The sequence below is a fragment of the Sorex fumeus genome, unplaced genomic scaffold (assembly GCF_029834395.1).
Source record: "Sorex fumeus unplaced genomic scaffold, SorFum_2.1 ptg000003l, whole genome shotgun sequence".
NCBI classification, from domain to species: Eukaryota; Metazoa; Chordata; class Mammalia; order Eulipotyphla; family Soricidae; genus Sorex; species Sorex fumeus.
This window is the reverse complement of record NW_026606060.1, coordinates 43,736,844-43,761,318: the sequence shown is the minus strand read 5'-3', so window position 1 is coordinate 43,761,318 and position 24,475 is coordinate 43,736,844. Positions and strand designations below refer to the sequence as shown.

General features: G+C 39.2%; 1 protein-coding gene across 1 annotated transcript in view; it reads right to left on the bottom strand.

Annotated features, from left to right (window-relative positions):
• The window catches only part of CFAP54 (cilia and flagella associated protein 54), a 363,910-nt gene that overhangs the window by 264,931 nt on the left and 74,504 nt on the right, over positions 1-24,475 (bottom strand). The window contains exons 21-23 of the mRNA XM_056119478.1: positions 13,386-13,562; positions 8,960-9,052; positions 5,956-6,141 (exon numbers count right to left, since the gene is read on the bottom strand). Coding sequence (XP_055975453.1) covers positions 5,956-6,141; positions 8,960-9,052; positions 13,386-13,562 — 456 coding nt within the window. The remainder of the gene's footprint in view (positions 1-5,955; positions 6,142-8,959; positions 9,053-13,385; positions 13,563-24,475) is intronic.

Sequence of the window (24,475 nt, the reverse complement as noted above, 5' to 3'; positions counted from 1 at the left end):
ATTTCCATCTATCTCAGCAGTGCACTCCATTTATTATAGACACTGTTATAATGAACAATCTGTTCCAAGAGAAACAATCAGATTTCCCAAAACCAAAATATGAAATACAGTTCATTCTTTCCTGGTTCCTGAGTGACACTTTCAGAGCTTTCTGCAACAAAGGGTTCACAGCTGAAAAGAGTGAAAAATAAAAGACTTTCTAGAAGCCATGATATGTTTTAAGTTTAACACATTTGATATTAGGTCAAATAACGATTTCACTGTAAAACCTAGAAGCTGCAGAGAAAACATATCACTGATTTGCCTATTTTTGAAAAATATATTTTGTCTAAAATGTTTCTAAAAATTACTCTACCTGGGCCAGAGCAATAGTAGTAGGGGATTTGCCTAGCACGACAACCTACCCATGTTCAATCCCCAGCATCCCACTCTCCCCTAAGCCTGCCGGGAGTAATTTCTAAGCACGAAGCCAGGAGTAAACCTTAAGCACTGCCAGGTATGGCCTAAAAGTCAAAAAAATGAAAAGAAAAGAAAAGCTCATTATATTTAAATGCATATAATTATATGAAATCCACCAAGTGAGTTGCACACTGCTTGAGATCCATAATGAAATCAAATAAAACATAAAATGCAAATAATTTCATTGAACTAATTATGTAAGTGACATGTATAATGTATTCCACAAGAGAGTAATTTTTTTAAGCCAAAAAATGTTTTGTTGGTCTGGAGCAATAGCACAGCGGTAGGGCATTTTCTTGCACATGGCCAACCCAGGTTCGATTCCCAGCATCCCATATGGTTCCCTGAGCACTATCTGGAGTAACTCCTGAGTACATGAGCCAGGAGTAAATTGCGTGTATCGCCAGGTGTGACTCAAAAAGCAAAAAGCAAAAAAAAAAAAGTTTTATTGTGCCAGGGATTGAACCTAGAGTATTGCACAAGTGAGGCATGCTTTTCACCCTGAGCCACATCCCAGTCCTGAGACCACGGCTTTCTTAACCTGCCACTGCGATACTCACAATCAGTTAACCAAAAAGCTTTTATTAAGTATCTACTCTGTGTTAAGCACCAGAAGGGTAGATCCTTCAAAGCTTAAAAGGATTACAGTCTCTATTAAATGGTAATCAAGAGACAGATGTAAAACACAGGGAACCACAGAAAAACTACAAGAACATGATAATGGTGGAGGCATCCAGAAAGTGCCCAGTGGGGTAGAGCGTCATAGATCTTTTAGGAAAGATCAGAATGATGTACTGGAATTTGGAAAAAGGGAAAAAAATCTGAGCAAAATGACTGAAGAGGCAAAGCAGAACATAATTTCAGAAAGCCTTGAAAATTAGGTGGGAGCATTTAAATACGTCAAGTATTGGCTCTATGCACTTGACATGTATTATTAATTCATTGGTTTCTTCAAAGCGTTATGAAGGGAGTTCATTACCTAGCTTCCAAAAGAGTAAACTGGAGTACTAAAAAGTTGAATACCTATACAGAGTCTGTACATCAGTAAAAACAATGTAGCACTGCACTGTAGCACTGTCCTCCTGTTGTTCATGGATTTGCTGGAGTAACAAGTCTCATAATGGAGACATTACTGTACCCGCTGAAGCAAAAACAATGTAACTGAGAAAAAGTAAATGAGCCCTCTGGGCTATATTGATCTAATAAAGAAGCTGGACTATGTGGTCACTAAACTTTCTTAGCCAACTCTTAAGCTGCCAATTTGAAAGACAAACTAAAACAAAATAAACGTTATCTTATGCAATATTTTTATTTGTAAAATATATATTTTAAATAAATATTTTAACAAGTCCTATTAGGTTAATTTCACATATAATAGTTCATATTCGCTTTTCCCTTCTATAGAGAAGATTAATCTCACTTTCCTCAACTATAAAATCAAAGCAATAACACTATCACTTAGCACTACTGAAATAAATAGCAATTTTCAAATGCCTGTCATAACGTCAGTATAGGGTAAATAATATCCCCTATTTTTCAATATCAATAGTACCACTGTGCTTGCTCATTATTTGATTTGCTAATTCACCTATGTAGTTATATACTTGAATTGCCTATATATTTACATTTCGTTTTATAACCTATTTCCCTATTTACAAATAGGGAAATCAAGACTAAGCCATTTAATTAAAAGTATAATCTCTAAAGTCAAGGCTAGAATATTGTTCACAAATTTTAGATTTCCTATGTTTTATTTCACAGCGGGTAGGGTGTTTGCCTTGCATGCAGCCAACCCGGGCTTGATTCCTCCATCTCTCTTGGAGAGCCCGGCAAGCCACCGAGAGCAGCCCAGCCACACAGCAGAGCCTGGCAAGCTCCCCGTGGCATATCTGAGATGCCAAAAATAGTAACAAGTCTCACATTGCAGACGTTACTGGTGCCTGCTCAAGCAAATGGATGATCAATTGGAGAACAGTGCTACAGTGCTATGTTTTATTTCATACCATCTAGCAATGTGCAACTTAAAGTGGAAGATCAAAGGTTATAAAAAGGAAAAATTGGAAAGCATATAATTTATAAAATTTCCTCAAGAATTTTCCAACTAGCAGGGGCAGTGGGGGACAAGGAGATAATCCCATGGATAAGGCACTTGCCTTGCACATGGCTGACCCAGGTTCAATTTCCAGTACCCCATAGGGTTCCCTGAGCCCTGCAAAGAGTGATCCCTGAGTGGAGTCATAAATACTGCTGGATATGACCCCTAAACACAAACAAAAAAATAAATAAGTGTTTTCCAAGTGGCCTAACTAAAATAGCTTTCTACATTAAAGGAAAATCTAGCAAATATTCACCGCAATTTATTAATATCAAGAGCAAAAACACAACCTAAAATGCCAAGCCAATTTAATCCTTGGAAGTTAGTAAAATGTTCCCATATTGTACTGCAGAATATTTGATGCTATTTTTTAAAAAACAAAATTATCCATAAACTAAAAAATAACCACTCTCATGAAAAACTGATGAAAATTCCAAAATAAACGTACATTTTCTTGCATGCACTCAAAAGCCTAAGCTAAAGGTGTAAATTGAAGTGGCTTACTAAAGTGAGAACATTTTGCTTCAGTTACTTAACATTATGAGAGAGAGTGCTCATAAACTGTCATACTGAACTACAGTGCTGCAAATATAACGTCAATAAAGAAACAGGTCATTACTTTAGGACACTTCTCATTATCCCAGCAGTAAGCTTGGACTTAGTTTTATTAACTTTCAATGAAAGTTCTGCCAAATGAAGCCCATGAGTCAAACCACTCTCTGGAGAAAAATTAGGCCTTGATGAAATATTTGGTTCCTTACTTGGAAATAACTCCATCACTGCAAATTAGGGTTTATATTAGATTCCAAAGAAACACATCAGAAAACCATGAGCTGATATGACATGCTAAACCAATACTAGACAAATTCTAGCAATTCTCTCCCACTGAATTTTCTTTGAAAAATATACTATAGACTGCCACTAAAATCTTATAGCTAATAATACTAATAAACTATTAAGAGGCAAAATAGCATCTTGGACATGATAAAACTTAGAGTAGTCATAAGCTCTGCAGCCAACAACAGTCTTAAAAGTAGAAGTTTGAGACTTAAGTCAATGAGTCACTCTTTCTAGTGTTATATTCACTGCTACTATGCCTTAAGCGAGGCAATCATTTCATTTAAAGTATTACATTATTAGTATATCGTAAGTAAAAACAATAATCATATTTGTTGTGTCCACTGAATGATTAGCAGTATGGTAAACATCTGACTGCACTTAATATATAAACATTAATATTCATACCACTGATATTACATTTAATATTTATAACAGTCCAGGGAAGTTGCTACAACTGTTATTCAATTTACAGATGAAGATGAGATGACTTGCCTAATATTATCAGTAGCATGATGTGCTAAATTTAAACTTAAGTCTCTCTTTCTCTATTAACCCAGACATTTTACTTCTATAAATGTTTCCTACAAAAGTAAATATGAATACAGACAAAGAATTACATACAAAGATATGCATAACAGCTTTGCTTATAGTAGCAAGGAAAAAACAGAAAATATTTTAATCTATAGCAACAGCCCTCCCATTGATCGTCGATTTGCTCGAGCGGGCCCAGTAACGTCTCCATTGGAGACTTTGTTGTTACTGTGTCTGGCATATCGAATACTCTCGGTAGCTTGCCGGGCTCTCCAAGAGGGGCGGAGGAATCGAACTCGGGTCGGCCATGTTGGCTGCTTGTAAGGCGAACGCCCTACCGCTGTGCTATCACTCCAGCCCAATCTATAGCAATAAAAACTATTATATAGATCATGATAATGACTTATTTATAAGAATCTAGACCATGCATCCATTTAAAATTATGTCTTCGGGTTGGAGAGAGAGAGAACAGTGGGCCTTGAACAGCACTGACTCACACTGATCTCAAAACTCCAGATAGTTCCCCAAATCCTGCCAGGAGTGATCCCAGAGTACAGAGGTTGGAGTACCTCTGAGCTCATTTGAGTGTGTTCCCACACACACAAAAAAGATTTTTGAAAACAAACACAATAAAACTGTTATTTAAAAATTCAATTGTAGAAGCCAGATAGTACAGCAGGTAGGGTGTTTGCCTTGCACGTGGCTGACCCTGATTTGATCCCCAGCATCCCATACCGTTTCCCACACCACGAGTAATTTCTGAGTGCAGAGTCATGAGTAACCCCTGAGCATAGCTGGGTGTGACCCAAAAGGCAAAAAAAAAATCAATTATAAATTTAATGAAAGTATAAGAACATATACTTGAATGTATTTAATACCCTATGCCTGACTGTCTCCACCAGGGCCCAACAGCTGAAGACCACCGAGGCCCAGCCAAGGCCATGCTGGGAGCACTCTCCACACACTTGGATGAGCCTCACGCATAAAAGAACTGACAGAGGAACCCAGGTGTGTGGGACCCGGGGCTGAGATCTTCAAGCCTGCACAGTTTGGGACTGGACCTGCCAGTAACTAGACAGTTACACCCACCAACTGCCGTGTAACTCCAACAACGGCCAGGATCCAGAGATTATCACACTCAGCTCCCGGGAGAGAACAAGACAGAGTCTCCTACCCTATGCCTGACTGTCTCCACCAGGGCCCAACAGCTGAAGACCACCTTATCATCTCATTCCTAATTTGGTCAAACTGGCAGGCTACCAAATGTAACATGCCCACACGGCAGAGTCTGGCAAACTCCCCGTGGTATACCCAATATGCCAAATACCAGTAACAATGATGGGTCTCATTCTCCTAACCCTGAAAAAGCCTTGAATATGGCACTTTAAAAAAAAAAATCTCAGGGCTAGGACGAAGAAGACGTTACTGGCACCTGCTCGAGGCAATCGACGAACAACAGGGTGGTCGTGATCGTGATAAGAACATAAAATGCCATGATTTGAAAGATATTATATATAAATATAAATTTATATACACATATATAGGTATGAGTACACATATGTGCACACACAAATGAAAGGACATTCCAGGCTGGGCAATTCTGTGCTTGTGAGGGACTATCATTTGTATTTTAGAGTGCTTATAATCATGGCTGCAACTACACACAAGATGAGCCTAGATTATAACAACCAAAAATGTCTCCTGACATTGACCAACATTCCCTTGGAAACCAAACAACTGTACCAGGTAAGAAACACTACACTGATCATAGAACAGAAAGTATTTGTTTATCTCTGTTTCTTTTCTGTTTTTTCCCAAGTTTCTAAAAGTTATCACTACCATAATCTAGAGGAAAAAATTTTACTGTGAAACTCAAACTAATAAAATAGGAGAATTATTCCAATTTTATTACAAAACTGCAATAATGGAAAATACATCTTACAGAAGTTTTCAAATTTATGCTGTTTTTTTCATCATAAATTACTTTATAGGGAAAAAATTATAAAAAAAATAGTAGAAATCCCTTCTACCTGTGTCAAGTACATTCGGGTAGTAACAGTGGAAAGAGGTGGATAAATCAGAATTGGTTTCGTTGACTCCCCAATAGAATCACCAATGAGCTTCCCACTAGAAGAATAGGCAGCAACTGCAAATATATATTTTTCATTGGTTTCTAATCCTTTCACCTCAAAAACGGTTTTACCATCAGCTGGTATCTGGTGACAGAAACATATTTTAAGTTATACATGCAAAATTAAAACAAGGTCTTCTCTTTTTAATATTCTCTCTTTTGTCTGTTTTTTTGGTGTTTTTTTTTTTTTTAGTTTTTTGTTGAATCACCATGAGATACAGTTACAAAGCTTTCGTGATTGAGTTTTAGTCATACAATGATGGAACACCCATCTCTCCACCAGTGTGCATTTTCTGCCACCAATGTCCCCAGTCCCCCCCATCCCCCCATCCCACCCCTGCATCTGTGGAAGGCACCTTCCTTCTTACTCTCTCTACTTTTGAGCATCATACTTTGCAATACAGATATTGAGAGGTCATCATGTTTGGTCCTTAGTCTACTTTCAGCACACATCTCCCATACCAAGTGATCCCTCAAACTGCCTTTTCCTCCAGCACCTCAGGCAGGCTTCCAAACATGGCAGTGATCCTCCTGGCCTGCAGGATAACACTGTTTTGTCCTTCCTGCATTGCCTCAGGTAGTTTAGGTTTATTGGATTGCTACCATCAGGAGCAGGTACGTGGAGAGAGAGAGTCCAGGCTGCAAGATGGAGCAGAGAGATGAGCAAGACAGGAGGAAACGGGAATGAGGAGCAGTGTGAGACTAGAGTGGGGGGCTCAGAGAGACTGGGCCAGGCGCGTGGGGAGAATGGAATAAATGGCGACTGATCAATCAACCTGCTTGGCCCTTGTTTTGTCCACTGTCTGCCCCATGGCCTGAGCTGCCCTGACTGTGGGAGCATCTCAGCCCCCCCACCCCCCGAATGCGAGCAACTAGGGGAAGAGCCACTGCGCCCCGCCCTGGCTGCCCTCCAAAGATTTTTTACACTGGTCCTTGTCTCTACTGTCCTCAGGTATTAGTCTCATTGTATGTTATTTTATATTCCACAAGTTAGTGCAGTCATTCTATGTCTGCCACTGTCTTTCTGACTAATTTCACTTAGCATGATACTCTCCATGTCCATCCACTTATAAACAAATTTTATGTTCACAATAGCCAGAATCTGAAAACAACCCAAGTGTCTGAGAACAGATAACTGGTTAAAGAAATTTGGTACATCTACACAGTGGAATACGATGCAACTGTTATTCTCTTTTGAAGTACCTATTTAAGACAATTCCTTAATTTTTTTTTGAGGTTAGAATCTTTGTCTTTATTGTTTTAAAAATTAGGAAATGTAATTTAGGTTGCCAGTTCTTTATTTGAGGTACATGTTATAAACATAAACATATACTCTCATCAAATTGTTAGCATTTTTCATCACTTTGTAATACTTAATAAGCAAAATGGGCTGGAGCGATAGCACAGCAGTAGGGTGGATGCCTTACAAGCAGCCAACATGGCTGACCCGAGTTCGATTCCTCCGCCCCTCTCGGAGAGCCCGGCAAGCTACCAAGACTATCTCACCCGCACGGCAGATACTCTGAGATACTCTCTGAGAGCCTGGCAAGCTACCCGTGACGTATTAGATATGCCAAACACAGTAACAAGTCTCATGATGGAGACTTTACTGGGTCCGCTCGAGCAAATCGATGAACAACAGGAGGACCGTGACCGTGAATAAGCAAAATATCTAAACTTAAAGTCGTTTTTAAAGTAATTTGAAAGTATTTCTTCTTTTACTTTTGTACAGGGCTGGAGCGATAGCACAGCGGTAGGGTGTTTGCCTTGCACGCGGCCAGCCCGGTCAAGCCGGGTTCGATTCCTCCACCCCTCTCAGAGAGCCCGGCAAGGCACCGAAAGTATCTCACCCGCATGGCAAATCCTGGTAAGCTACTCATGACGTATTCGACATGCCAAACACAGTAACAAGAAGTCTCACAATGGAGATATTACTGGGCCTGCTCGAGCAAATCGATGAACAATGGGAGGACAGTGATACTTTTGCACAATTTTTAAAATATTCCTAACCCCCAAATCCTGCCTATTCATTATCTTTTCTTCTATTTGCATATTTCAATAAAATACTCTCATACTTTATGAGATCCAGAATATGTTACAATAATAATTCAGTGTTTGGGCTGAATAATGCTGAAAACATAACAGATATGTATGACTCTATACCAAACCTATTTCTATAAAAGCTTCAAAAGGAAGATCTTTCTTATTTCATGTTCAGCATTTGATCAAACTTTCTGTTGATCTAAGTATTTAGAGAAAGGACCTGAAAGAACTAGTTTATAACTGTCATTTTACTTCTGAGATTTTTGTTGACATGGATGAACTATAGATTCAAAACTGATGCCTGTGTGATAGAAAAGAAATTTGAGAAATGACAGCTAAATGTGATGAATCAAGATACCAGAACTGTCTGAATGTGGCCAGCCAAGATGTTTCATTCCCAACTGATTACAAATTTGCCACTGAAAAAGTGAGGCAATGTCCAGTATTATGAAGGATACATGTGAAAAAATGAAAGCCAAGGCCAGATAGATAATACAGCAACTAGGTAAGGTGCTTGCCTTGCGTGCAACTGACCCAAGATCAATGCCCAGCACCCCAGATGGTACACCAGATGGTCCACTAGGTGGTCCTCAAGCCCTAGGAGTGATTCCTAAGCAGACAGCCAGAAGTAAACCCAGCACACCACCGGGTGTGACCCAAAGTTTCAAAAAATAATAGTCATTTTCATTTCATTCATTTCTGGATTTGTTATAAATAATCTGAAATTAGACAAATTCATGAAGTGTCTTTATAAGAGAGAAACAATTGTCATAAATGAAGCTTTTAGTAACATTTCAGAAAAGGAAGGAATTCTTTGTACTATTGGTAACATTTCAGGATACTAAGGGTATTTGACATACCATTTCTCCTGAGTTTGGAAGGTGGTTATTGTTTAACCTAACTTTCCCAAAGCTCCCTTCTGCTTTGCAACCCAAAATGGAGTACCAGGAGACCTGCCAAGGAGAGAAAAAAGCCATCAGTTGCTGTCTTATCAGACATTCTGCATCTTTTATCACATTGTAGGGAGAGGAATACTCTATAAATAAATTGTAACACATCAAGGATCAGGAATGAGCTCAGTGGCAGAGCACATGCTCTCCATATGTGAGGCCCTGGGTTCAATCCCCGTCTTCCAAAAAAGGTAATTATTCGAAGTTTAAAGCATGAAATCTAATTTTACAAATATACACAAGCTTAATCTTAAGGAAAGAAAGCTACACTGAGGACTCATTTACCTAGGATTACCAAACAAAGATGTTTTCTATTATTGGCTATGCTACTTTAGCTATTATTGAGCAGTTTACAGACATTAATTATTATCAGAAAATTACACACACATTTCAATATTCATAATATCCCTAGAAGCACTGTAGCACTGTCCTCCGGTTGTTCATAGATTTGCTCGAGCGGGCCCACTAACGTCTCCATTGTGAGACTTGCTGTTACTGTGTTTGGCATATCAAATACGTCACGGGTAGCTTGCCAGGCTTTGCCGTGTAGGTGAAATACTCTCAGTAGCTTGCCGGGCTTTTCGAGAGGGGCGGAGGAATCGAATCCGGCTCGGCCAAGTCAGCGGCTTGCAAGGCAAACGCCCTACTGCTGTGCTCTCACTCTAGCCCATCCATTATTCCCATACTATTTTACAGGAAATTAAGATACATAGAAGTGGTCAATAGTTTGCCCAAGATTATCTAGTTAACAAGAGTGTATTAAAGATAGCTTCCATTTCAACCATTTTTATTGAGGAATCATGATTTACAGTACTGCTAATTAGACATTTTATTCACACACCATTCCAACTTCACAAACATCAGCAGTGGGAAGGAATTGTTTCCCTCCAGGAGCCTCCCTTCCCAGCTACCACCCCCTCCTCCCCTCAGGCAAGCTCAGCTCTATCAGTAAATATCCAGTTCCCACGCCTTTGGTCATTTGTTGTTCTCTTACTGTGTTTCTTTGTATCCCACCTTGGAGAGAAAGAGATCTTTTTCTTTCTTATTGTGGAGGTGTTGATGCCTACACAAATATAAAGCTAAGCTCCTAAAATTCCACAGACTTGTAAATCAATGATAAGCTTTAAAAATTTTCAAAAACAGGGTGGGAGGGATATTATCCATGGTGGTGGAAAATGGGCACTGGTGGAGGGATGGGTATCTGATCATTGTATAATTGAAACCAAAGCACAAAAAATTGTAAATCTACAACTTTAAAAAAAATAAAATAAAATAAAGGAAAAAAAAAAGTAAAAAAAAAAAAATTTTCAAAAACAGTACACTTTTCTTTGTTTTTAAAGGTCTATAAAAAATTACCAGTGAGGCTATTTCTAGACTAATATATTTTTTAATTTACATGAAATAGATATAACTATTTCTTAAAGATATCTTAATCTTGATTATAAAAACACTGAAATAATGTCAGTATTTTATTTAATAACGTGACAAAAACAAGGGGAAAAGATATAAATTATACCATTTCAAATACAGTGTATTGCAGCCAGGGAGATAGTTAACTTGACCGGAGTGTACTTTGCCTCAGGAGTCAGAGTTCAATCCCCAGCATCTCTATACTCCCCAGAGCACCACCAGGAGCACCACAAGTATGAACTGAGAGTGGCCCACTCTCTTCTGAGCACCAGTGTTTGGTCCCAGAACCAAAAAAGTAACAGGAAGTGAAATGCAAAAATACATACAAAAGAGCATGGAAGAAAGCATTCCTCAATAAGAATAGCAGTAGAGATCTAGTAAGATCTAATAAGATAGTAAGATTGCAAGGTGATTTTTTCCTCCAAGCTAAAAATATTCTGAAACATGATATTACTTTGATACTTCTTAAAATACAGGCATAAAGCAAAAGTAAAATGAAAATTCCATAGAAAAGAACAAACTTAAATTTGATTAATAACCAGACAACAACTAGTCCTTTTAACAAGATGTCAAATAATAGAGAGTCCTTGTTGAAATGAATGTGTCCTACTGTAGGACTGTTCATTTTTTTTTTTCGCTTTTTGGGTCACACCCAGCGATACACAGGGGTTACTCCTGGCTCTGCACTAAGGAATTAGCCCTGGCGGTACTCAGGAGGACCATATGGGAAGCTGGGATTCAAACTCGGGTTAGCAGTGTGCAAGGCAAATGCCCTACCCACTGTGCTATTGCTCCAGCACCAGAACTGTTCATTTCAACTACTACTACTGTTGAAACAGTCAACCTCTGTTCAACCTCACCTAACAACCTAAATTACAAGGGAAGGGGAAAAAACCGTAAGAAGGGAAAACGTAATTGTTCTTACATTTAGCATGCTATTTGTTCACTTCCCAGTCAATAGAAAAATCCTACTGGTTTCTAGCTGACATAAATAGCTAGAATTCTGAATCGCTTTTTAAAATAGTGTGTACAAAGGCAACGTTTTTCACTTGTTTTGTTTGGGAGCCACACCCAGAGATGCTCAGGACTTACACCTTCCTCCGTACTCAGAGATCACTCCTGGTGGTGCTTGAGTGACCTTGTGCTGGTGCCAGGGATCAAACTGGGGTCTGCTGCATACAAAGCAAGCACCTTCATCTGTTATCATCTCCAGCCCTGGATACAACTAGCTTTTAAAATTAAAAACACTTAAGCCTATATAGCCTTGGTAATAGGAATTTGTGTTGCATGTGTCTAAATCTTCATATATTTTCGAGGAAAATTTCCCAGTAGGAAGCACTACATGCAGACAGAAGAACTACTGGAAAAACAGAGCATTAAATATATCAGGAAGCTAGAGTTCAAGAAAAATCAAATTCTCTAGCAGCCCTCTTAGCGCAGTCGGCAGCACATCAGTCTCATAATCTGAAGGAAAAATAAAGTTCTCTGACACAGAAAAATACTTAGGAAACTTTCTTTGATTTCCCACAAAAATGGGGCAAAATTTTTCATAATGGTAAACAAAGAGGACAAGAAGTGTTATCTGACTCAAATTACTGTTGCTCTAAATTAATCTCTATATAAACCAGAATTTGGAGAACAACAATCTCTCTAACAGCATTTTTATAAGAAAATTTTTTGTTTTTATTTTATTCCACATATAAAAACATCTTAGTTTGTATAACCCTAAGCATTGCGGGATTACAATATAAAGACAATATGAACGAATTACCACTAGCTATAGAAGTTAAAGTTTACAAGTAACATCGGCATATTCAACTATTGAGACTTCAGTGAAACAAATGCCTTAAGATAGCGCAAAAGATGACAGAAGATGCAAACCCAGAAGACTTAGTTAAGTTCACAGCACCATCTAGTGCTGAGGAGTAAGTAACAGAAGGCAAAACTTGCTTCAAATACACAACTCTACTAATGTATAGAATGTATGTAAAACTTCATATAATGTGCTGTGACAAATGCTGCAATCACTGGCATCTTCTTATTTCTAAACTTTATGAAATAAAATTAACTAGTCACTAATATGAAATATAAACGTGTAACTTTAGTTGCACATAGGAAATAAACATTTTTAAATAAACAGTAAGGGGAAAACAATTGGTCAAAAGCAAAAGAGTCTGAGAAGAGGTCTACAGAGCTGAATTTTCTAGGGTGAACAGGTAGGGAGTGAGAGTGGGTGAGAAAAGACCTTGAGACAACGGTGGAGGGGAGCAAACACTCTGGTGGAGGGTGCGTGGTGGGGGTGATAGGTGAATGAAACCCTATCATTAAACATTATTGCAAATCACAGCACTCCATATAATTTTTTTTCCTTAAATTAAGCCCCAAGTTGCAGCCACCTTTAGACCAAGTTCCCAGACACTGGAGATTGGAAAAGAGCTCATTCATTCTTCATATCCAGAGTTCTGATTTATAATATGACTAGAATTGTCATTTGTTTACATTTAAAGAATCCCCATTTACTTGGAAGAACTTTGAAAAGCACCTCTAAATTCAATATTCCCAAATTTCCTCATGTCTATCGACTCTTCAGAATGATTAGTACCCTATTCAAATATCCGATTCCACTTCAATTAAAACCTTAGCATATGTGACACTGACAAAAAATTTTACAAATGTTTCCTTACTGATCCTCTTTACTATTTATTTAAATAAAGCAACGCTAGATGGAGCATAATGAGACATGCAGAGTGGGGAAAGTCATGAAGAAACTAAGAACCATTCCAATGTTAAAAACATAATCCCACTGCTCAATGCTGAAATATAAGGATTTTTGAATCCTGAAAGCAATACTATTAGTAGTCATGAAAACCATAAAAGTACTTTTGCTGTTCTACTTTTGAGATAAAGATCATAACGGACAGCATACCTTGACATTTGTAGTAAATGGAGCAGGTTTCAAGGTCACAGAACAATAAGTTCGGGACAACAGGAGAGGTGGAGGAGGGACTTGTTTCTTTTTTCTTTCAGAACTTTCCAAACATTTCTGACATAAATATAGGGCATTTTGTTCTGCTTCAGCTTTCTCAATTAAAGAATATGCTTCCTATAATAAAACAGTATCAAATTTCAAAATCTAAGCTTTGTCTATGTCTGTAGATTTTGGTCATTTTAAATATCATTTTCTATACATCATATTTTGAGCCACAGTGTTACACATATTTCATACTATGGGATTACTTTGGCTACTAAATAAGGCTAAGTAAAAAAAAAGGTTGTTAAACTATGGTATTATGTCAGCTCTATACACGATTGTACACATTTCACTCTCAAGACAAACTCTCCAAATATTTATCAATTTATCAACAAGTTTCATTGTGAAATTCTTAACATTCATATTCAGATCAATAATAAACAGCATACCTATTCTTACTAACTTGAATTGTGATTTTCAAGTGTGATACTATTACTACATGTGGTTTATTTACTGAGTTTGATGGACTTTTTTTTGAGGGGTCACACTTGGCAGTATTCAGGGCTTATGACTCTTCACTGCAGTATCACTCCAGGCACAGCTTGAGGATCGTATGGGGGGCTCTGAATAGTATTCCAGTCATCCACATACAAGGCAAGCATCCTACCCACTGTACTATCTCTCCATCCCTATTTATTGAGCTTCTTTCTATCAGTAAGAAAAAGTAAAATATACAGAATTACTTATTATGTAAAATTGAAGGAAAGGCATTCACATTTTTAGGAGATTCCATATGAAATGTTAACATAAAATAAGAAAAGGTAAAAGGTAAAGGCCCTCCCGTTGATCGTCGATTTGTTCGAGCAGGCCCAGTAACGTCTCCATTGGAGACTTTGTTGTTACTGTGTCTGGCATATCGAATACTCTCGGTAGCTTGCCAGGCTCTCCGAGAGGGGCGGAGGAATCGAACTCAGGTCGGCCATGTTGGCCGCTTGTAAGGCGAACGCCAAGCAGTAACCCATGTATATGGAACATAACATATCAAAACTCACAGGATGTAGCAAAAGCAGTTGTTAGACGCAAGTGTATAGCAAAAATGCTAAAATTAAGAAGAGGAGCTTGGAGGAGCAGCTTGCAATGCAGAGAAGTGCAGTGTTGAAGAGGCTTGAGTCACAAGCTTCTAAGTCAGATGCTAGATAAATGCAATCCACTCAGTAGTAGCTATGGAGCTGGACTCTTAAACAACTATTATCAGTTTTGTGGGATGATTTGGAGGGGGAAACACCCAACAGTGAATAGGCATTACCCCTGGCTCTGTTCTCAGGGATCATTCCTAGTGGTGTTCCCATATCCATACAGGATGCTGGGGATCAAACCCAGGTAGACTTCATGTAAGGAAAGCACCTGACCTGCTACTGTACTATCCCTCCAGCCCCCAGAAAACTATTATTAGGTACGCATTACTACTATCCTGCTCAGACTGACCAAACTTTGATCACATACCTACTCTCATACACCAGAAACTCTGAACCCTGAGTGTGCCAGACCCCACTGTATAACTTGCTCTTGTAACAACAAATACCCAGCAGACATCCAGACCCAGACACACTCAGAGTCATAAGCAACAATTCAATTTTGCAAGCATGAACCTTGGTCACTGCTCAGATCAGCTACTCAGAACTTTCATTCCTAGACCTCATATAGTGCAAGGTATAAATGAAGAAAAGGAGGAATTTACCCACATTTCTGGAAGCAGACAAAAGCCCTGGAAATCTCCAAGCACAAGAAGAAAAAACAATTTTTTAATGATGCAAAAAAATAAGAGATTTATAGTATTACATTAAGAACAACAAAATTAACATGAGGTAGGTTCCAGCAGGAAAGGAAAGAGAGTAAAAGGAAGAATTTTTGATGAATGAACCAGAAATTTCCTCAGTCTGGGGATATGTATTTACCCAGAAAGCCCAAAGGGTTCAAAACAAAATGAACCCAAATAGCAAGACATTGCAATTAAAATGGAAAATCCAAAAAGTGATAGATTCAAAGTAACAAAAGAAAAGTTAAGAATTGTCTGCGCCACAGAATAAAATAAGAGATAGTAGAGAAGGCAGGATGCTTGCCTTGCATGTAGCCAAGCAAGATTCAATCCTCAGGACCTTATAAAGTCCCGCAAATCCAGCTAATAGTGATCCCTAAGCACAGAGCTAGGAGTAAGCCCGGAACACTGCCCGGTGTGGCAGAAAAACAAAAACAAAAGCAAAAAGAAAAAAATTTTTTAAAAGCAGATCAAATCAGCCTTTTTTTAAAAAAATTACATAGTATCAAGGAAAGAAGCTAATCCCTTAAAAATCTGGAGACTTTAGATGTTGATTAGCACCTATAAACTAGAGCAGCAGCACTAGCTCCCTGACTCTGATACTAACACAGATTGCTTCTGACCTCATCTTATTTGACTATCCAAACGCCCTGGAAATTCTACACATACTCCCAAAATTTGATTAATTTCAACTTTAAATGCCCCCAGCAACTTATATCCCATAGCCCAAACTCAAATAGATTCATAAAAGTATTAAAGTTTCGAATGTCTAAAACAGAGTCTCTGATTTAAGTAAATCAGACAAATTTTATAAAAGGATTCAGGTAAACTCTAAAGCTACCTAACTTAAAATCCAAACTGTGTGAGCAGAATCACCTTGCTGCTAATAAGATTTCATTAATAAGCAAGGGATGAGAGGTCCAGGGATATGGCTCAAGTGGAAGAGAACACACCCTATATGTGTAAAGCCATATTCAATCCCCAGCACTCAAGGGAACACCAGCCCAGTGCTGCCCCTATAAAAAGATTGCTCCTATAGAAAATTCAGGATGGGGCTGGAGCGATAGCACAGCAGGTAGGGCATTTGCCTTGCTCGCGGCCAAACCGGGTTCAATTTCCAGTATCCCATATGGTCCCCAGAGCACCACTGGGAGTAATTCCTGAGTGCATGTGCCAGGAGTTATTCCTGTGCAATGCCGGGTGTGACGCAAAAAGAAAAAAAAATTAAAAAAAGAAGAAAACAAAGTGATTCAGAAGTCTTTCTATGTGCTTTCTTGAAATAAAAGAGAAAGAAATGTCACCAGAAAATAAATCCTAACAAAGAACAAGAAAGAAAAATTCCAGGGGGTATGGTGCCGCCAGCAGGTCAATCTGTACCTGTGAGGCGAGTGTATCAGCAGCCTGATGGCACCGTCAGGCCTTCAGATACCCCAAAATTGCTGCTGTGCCTTTGGCCAGACCCCAAAAACTTGGGGTAAATTTTACCAAGAAAGTAAATGGCCAAAAATTAGGTAAGTGGGAGATACACCCACAAAACACCTCTGGCTCAGCTATATAATTGGAGGCATGGCCTCTCTGGTTCCTGATCAAACTGCTTAACAGCCATAATCCCAGAGACTCAGAAACGAATCTCGGAACCCAAAAGCTTTTGGCAGAAATGCGTCCTGTTCCTGCAGTAGGTTACTGGGGCTGGGCCACTCCAGGTGGGAATAGGTTTCGTGCCTTGGACTGTTCCCCTTGGGAGTCTGGTGACCATCATCCTCCAGAGGCCACAAGACAGTCAGTTTTGGGCCTGCAGTGACGAGACACACGGGACCTCATCAGATGGGGGTGGAACCGGCCCTTTCTTCCCCATCCCAGCGAGACCTCGAGTCGCCGCCTACAAACAGCCTCTCTGGCTCCTGATCAAGCTGATTAATGGCCACGATCCCAGAGACTCAAAAACAAATCTCGAAACCCAGCAGCTTTTGGCAGAAATGCATCTGGACTGCATACACAGGCATGGCTCCAGGGGCAAAAGGACTTAATCCAGAGCCCGACAGCTTGCGCTGAAAAGTGAATGGACCATGCGTTAAACTACAACACCATGCCTCCCCAGGAGGGAAAGGATGTTGCTCCCTTCCACCTTTCCCCCACCCCGGCAGCAAGGTGGCCACTGCCTCAGAGCTTATTGGAAAGCCAGGTATGAGCCAGCAGTGATGGGGCAACTGCAGTCTCATGGGAAGTGGGCAGTACTGGCTCATCCTTCATGCCCTACCGAGGTCATGAGTTGCCCCCCACAAGCGGCTCTCTGGCATGGTCATGGCTCCAGAGGCAAAAGGACTTAATCTAGAGCCCGACAGCTTGCGGCAGAAAAGTGAATGGACCATGCGTTAAACTATGGCGCCATGCCTCCCTGGGAAGGAAAAGGTGTTGCTCCCTTCCGCCTTTTCTTCCCACTGGCAGCAAGGTGGCCACTGCCTCAGAGCTTATTGGAAAGTTAGGTATGAGCCGGCAGTGACAGGGCAACTGCAGTCTCATGGGAAGGGGGGTGGTGCCAGCTCATCCTTCACACCCTACCGAAGTCCTGAGTTGCCCTTCATGAACAGCTCTCCGGCACAGCCATAACACCAGACACATAGAAACCAATCTCTAAATTATCTGGCTCTTTGTAGAAATTCAAAATTGTGTGGCCACAATAGCGGCCACACAACATTATATGATTCTCATAACGAGCAATAGAAAACAAAGTATTTTACGAAAATGTCTTTTCAGCAATTCTGATTGTGGGGGCGGGGGAATTCTAAACAATAATGGCATATCTTTTGTCGAAATGATGAATGTAATCAATGTAGAGAAGAGTTAAGTAGAAATCATCTGCCTCACAGGCATTGGGTGGGGTGGGAGGGGGGTATATTGGGGTTAATAAATAAAACTATGAAAAAAAAAGTAAGGTGGAGTTCATGCCCAATTCAATCAGCAAATCAGTGGCTGAATAAATAGCAGTAAGGTAAGGTAAGGTAAAGACCCTCCCGTTGATCGTCGATTTGCTTGAGCGGGCCCAGTAACGTCTCCATTGGAGACTTTGTTGTTACTGTGTTTGGCATATCGAATACTCTCGGTAGCTTGCCAGGCTCTCCGAGAGGGGCAGAGGAATCGAACTCGGGTCGACCATGTTGGCCGCGTGTAAGGCGAACGCCCTACCACTGTGCTAATACTCCTACATAAAAAAAAAAAAAGAAAGAAAAATTCCAAAAAAAGCAACTCAACTGTGAAAGAATAAGCACCATCATCCATATGAACATAAATAATGCCTACAACAATGCTCCCTAGAGGACCAAACTGTTCTGGAACACCCATTTGAAAATTCAGTAACAATGCCCTAAGCAGATGGTGGAGAAGTGGTGGGTTTTCCACAACATATCAGGTCATTGGAGACACCATATTCTCTTCTTCCACAGCCTAGCATGTTACCTGTCATATTAGGAATTTGCTAACCTTGAAAGAAGAAATTAGTCTTTACAGTCACCAAGAAAGTGTCAAGCAAGGAACCTCAGCGAAAGCAGTTTTTTATGGGGATGCACAAGGAACTTTCTGAATGTTTTCTCATTAGTGGCTTCTACTGCAATAGACCAGCAACAGCAGTTCTGAATTACAAAGTATGATGGTCTAGTTGCAAATTAGAGAAACCTATTAGAAAAACTGAGTTTCCATTAGAGAAACTGAGGTCTTTTTAGAAGTTACTTGGTACTTATGAGAACAGATTGACACTAAATACAATTGACAATGGCTTAACACCCACAGTGCAGCAAAACACTTGTGGAAAGACATAATACGATCTGAAGGATGAGATTAATACATACATAAACAACTGTCAGAAAACTGGAAAAAGAAAGTAGATGTTTACTACTTGTTTAGCAGACCTCCCTGAGGTATATGCTAGATTCCCAACACTATTACATACATTTCAAAAGGAGATGATAAGTAGATTTAATCATATATAAGAATCTTGGGAAGGAATATTTCAGTGAATAAAATAGACAAAGGGGTCAGGGATATGGCTTAAGGGTACATGTCTTGCATACTTAAGCCCCCCAGTTCAATCCCTGGCATGACAAGGCTCTTTAAACACTGCTGGGTAGAGCCTGGTGGCCTCAGAGAACAATCTGTAAGATCTGTCGAAGAGAAAAGAAGAAATATGTAGTTGACGGAGAAAAGTATAAATCACAAAAGAAAGAAAAAGAAAAAAAAGTCCCAGAGTTCTTAAAACAGAAAATAGAGAAAGAAGGCATGGGGCATGCAAGAGAGATAAGGGAGATGAGAAAATGTGGAGAAAGAAAGGAGAACAGGGAAAGGGGAAGCAGTTAAGGCGAAAGGATGGGGAGTAGAAATAATAATAACAACTAACACTCACTGATTCTAATCTGCACCATGTGCTAAGCATTTCAAATGCATCATTTCATTGAATTATCCACAAATTTCCCATTTTACAAAATAAACCTTAAGAGAATACAAGTAACTTGGTTTATGTCATTCAGTTAGTGTCAGAACCAAAAATAATATCCTAGACCCTTATACTAACAATCACTGTACTATCTGGATTTAATAAAAAGCTAAGATAAAAAGAAACAATGATACGTAATCTACATTATGCTTTCAGTGTAGTACCCTTAAAATGTTTTCAAAAAAAACACTTTAAAAATAAAATTCTTGAAAATATATATTACATATGTATGTAACATACTAAAATATTTTGTTCCAAAGGTTAAAACATGACCTCATGAGAGAAGCCCAAAATCAGAGAGGGGATACTTTTTAAGAAAAAGCTTTAGACAGGTAATAAGTTTAAAGAATTGATAAGGGTGAAGGGCCCACAGGGAGAGAACTAGTACACAAAGGCACCCTGGGATGACTCAGCAGCAGCGGCACCATCTTGCAGTAGTGGGGTCATTCCTGGTGCTACTGATATGCACTGAGCAGTCCTCTGCCATCTGGCACCTGCATCACCCTACCAGAATGTGAAATCTCCAGTGTTCTTCTAAGCACATTCCAGCAGCACAATAAGGTATGCAAACCCCTGCAAGCACTGCAACTGAAGTTGTGAAGGCACTTCAGCCAAAAGTGCTGTCCCCAGCAAACACATCTGAGCTCACAGCAACACCTAACCGAACAAATCCAAAAACCAGAATGTGTGGAAGCACCAGAGCTGAGTGTGTAACCCCTGGTGAGTATCACCCCCAAGTCTGTGTGCACAACAACAAAACATGAGTAGAGCTCCTGGTCATCGCAGCAGAAAGGGAACAGAGGAGAAGGGGAAGGAGATGGAAGGGAAGGAGATGTATAAAATTAGTTTCCAATAAAAACTATTCATTCACATATATTCTTTCCTAAAACCTGTATAAAAATGATTTCACTAAAATGTGATAAAACAGCAAAAGGAATTATACTCAGCAATCTAGTTATTGCTACCCATAGTCAGAACAGTGATATTTAGAAAATACCAAGATTAAATTTAAGAAATATTAAAAGTCAGGAATTATTTGAACTTCCTGTGTTCTTTGATCCTTATGTGGCTTATACTCCTCCAATAGTTCTAAAATAGATCCATTGAATTAAATTGTGTCAATAACATTTTTAAAAATATTTACTCTGCTGTGCTCCTACTGGGCTGTAAGTATTGTCGAATATGGAGGTATGACTCCAAGAACCACAGAATATGCAGAACTGGGACAATTCTTGGCCTGCCCTCCTCTCCAGGAGGACCCCAGAGTTTTCAGGCTGAATACTGATATACTGATGAGTTGCATGGCTTGGTTTAGTTTTTCTTCCCAGATTAGTCACGAAGCTGGGCCATTGTTTACATGGTAGCAGCTGCGGTAAGTGGGTGTAACTGCTGGAGCTTTAGATGGGAAAGTAGTAAAGAAGCCAACTAAGCTCAATAAACAAAACAAACAAAAATAATACAGAAGTCTCAACTAGCAACAAACAGATCAGTAAATCAGTTCAGACAATGACTTTAATATAAAACCCCATTATGAAATAAAACAATTTTCACAAATTTTCTCTCACTGAACTATTTTTTGATAATTCCATTTGCCATTTTGTTGTCACAATCAATAGAAATTATCCATGGTGGTGGAAAATGGGCACTGGTGGAGGGATGGGTATCTGATCATTGTATAATTGAAACCAAAGCACAAAAAATTGTAAATCTACAACTTTAAAAAAAAATAAAATAAAATAAAGGGAAAAAAAAAAAAAAGAAAACAGATTACTTTGTGCCTGCTAAGAGGGCAGACTTGGGGGGATGAGTGGGAAACCAGGGTCATTGGTGAAATAAATGTCACACTAGTGGTAGAATTGGTGTTAGAACAACAAATGCCTGAAACAACTGTACAATGAACAACTTTCTAAACCATAGTGTTTAAATAAAGTTTTCATTTTTAATTTAGTCTGCTAACCCCAAGTACTTAGAGTTGAATCACAATTACTAATTTGGAAACTGCTAACATCATCTCAATTGTTAATTAACTTGGGTTCCAACAAATAGGATTATGATGAGAAATTAGGTGCATCTGATAGTATTCTTTCGAGAGGCAGCATGAAAGCCATGCTTGGCACAAAACAGATTGAAGAGGTAAAAAAAGGTCTACATAGTACTACTATTCTGGTCAAATGATGATAGGCACTGGAATGAACAGATGTCAACAAGTTTTATTCATTTTGTCCCTCTGACCAAGAATTAGATAACTAATTGGCCTGCCTGGCATAACTGTCCTTCTTTTGGCTAGAAAAGAAGACAGTCCCTGGAAAAACCTAGGGTCATGTCTAATGGGGAAAAAAATTCCTCCGAAGGTGATGTCCAAGAGAAGTGAATGGTAGGCAGAAAAAAACACCAAACAATCCTGCCCTTACCACTTGTTCATAGGCACCCTGCCTCTTCTAAGTGAGAAATCACATCTGCAAAAATGTTAAAAGGTTGAGAAAATGGTTCAGAAGTACTGGACTGGATACACCATAGAAATGCCTCCAGATCCTGTGCCAAGCTGTCTCACCTGGGGCAACCCAGAGGGGGACAGATGAGCTCCTCTTCCCACCCCAGCAGAGTCCTGGCAGTCGAAAACCTCCAGAACTCCCAGCTGATCTCCAAAGGCTCAGAGGATCCTCATCCATGAGTAAAACTACTAAAAGATCCAGGTATACAGGACTTAGGACTGAAATCTCCAGGCTTGCATGGAGCTAGGAATGGGCGACCTTCCCCCATCTTCCTGTGTTTCCAGTAGCCTGGCAGTCACACCCAGGAACTGCCTCTGGTACCATATAGCTCATTAACGGCCATGATCCAGAGTCTCCCAAATAAATCTCTCAAAAGAGAGCAACACAGAACAATAAGCCATAGAGATGCCTCTGGACCCCAAAGTCACCATCCAGTTTTCAAAAAAATAAGAAGTACTGGACTAAGAGCAGTACTCCTAGGGCCCTTGATGATTGCTCTGCTTAATCAAAGAGAGATCGCAGTCATCTCAGACTGGATCAAGGTGCAAGCCATTTAAGTAAATCTATAACATAATGTGTAAAAAAGTCAATATGCTCTTCCACAAGTCAAATAACCATGTCAGGCAATGGGGAAAACAAATGCAAATAATCAACCCCCCCAAAAAACTAGCTGTCTTATTTGGAAAGCTAACAAGTCATTATCAAAAGTTTATTCCTCATCTGTGACAATTTAATTTATTTAAATAAAACAAATACCTAATGAGATTATCAAAATCCACAAGGTCAGGAAACTGAAAAACTTAAACAGTATAAATTATTTAAGAGGCTTGTGTTTTTTTAAGTAGGCTTTTTAAACCTCTTTGTAGTATCAGGTGACACATCAATGACTGATTTGGGAATAATTTTATTATAGAATCATGATAATGTAAAATATTTTATAATGTAGCCTACTAAAGATGATTGCCCAGGGAAAAAATTTATTTGTCTTCTTTAAGGAAAGAAACTTTGGCAATTATGTGAACCATCACATCATTGTTTATGAGTATTCCCTGAATACTGATCATTAAACCATAACACTTAAATTTTTTTTAAAAAATTGCACTGAGGAGCTGAGATGGTTATAAAAAATTTCATGATTTCTCAATAAATATTCAACATATTCCCGTTGGTGAAAATCCTTGTGGAGGGATACTCATTAAAAGTAAATCCTCTACAAAAAAAAATTTTTAAAAACTCATAGACTTAATGAAAATAATGCTGATTACCGGGGGAAAGAGGTGTCATTCTGATGGTGGGACAGTACTGGAATTTGGGTACTGGACATAGTGAGTATTATAGACCTCTAGGGCTGTGACACTCTACCCCTTAAATTCCAAAGTATTGTAAACCAATGATAAATCAAGTTTAAGTAATGTCACTATTATGATTTTCTTTGTTGGTTTTTTGTTGGTGTTGCTGTTGCTGCTGATTTTGTTTGGGGCTGTGTTTGATTTTTTTCCTTTTGTGGACTACGCCTGCAGAACTTATTCCTGGCTCCGCACTCTGGGTTCAGTCTTGGCAGTGCTTTGCATGCCAGGCAAGCTCCTTAGCTATACTATCTGCCCAACTCTAAATGTACCTCACCAATCTCTCCTGAGAAAACAATATATTTACAATATTTCTGAAGTTAAAATTGCTTCATGTAAGAAATAAAGAACAGGAATAATATTCACACTACAGACTTCCTACACCTCTGAGATGTTCCCATCTGAGTGACAAGAAGAAAAATATGGATCAGGGGAGTGCGCACCATATGAGAAACCCCCAATACTCTCCACCTAAACCTACACATCCTTAACCCTAACCCTAGCCTATTTGGAGTTACCTCTTTCATTCCTCTCCTCTCTCCATGGTCTTTATTCTGCTAATTCTCCACTGTTGGTAGCAATCTTTGTTCCCTACTTTTATCAAAGGGTTGATTCAAGAATGCATCAGCTCAATTTTCTCAGCCATAACAACGCTTATTTTTAAACCTACACATACCTGCTTTCCCTTCCCTTCTTTATCAAAGGATGACATTTGCCCTGCAGCCCACACTCTAATAGAGATGGATCCTTTCCCCTGTGCTTTCAATCTCATTCCCTTCCCTCTTCTACAGAATTCTGCTTTGCCTGCTCAGCTCTATCATATGTTTAAATACCCTTTTATTTCTGGCTCTTTCTGTCCAGCATATGAATATACTAGGTTTTCACTCTTGAATGCCCCTTTACTTTGT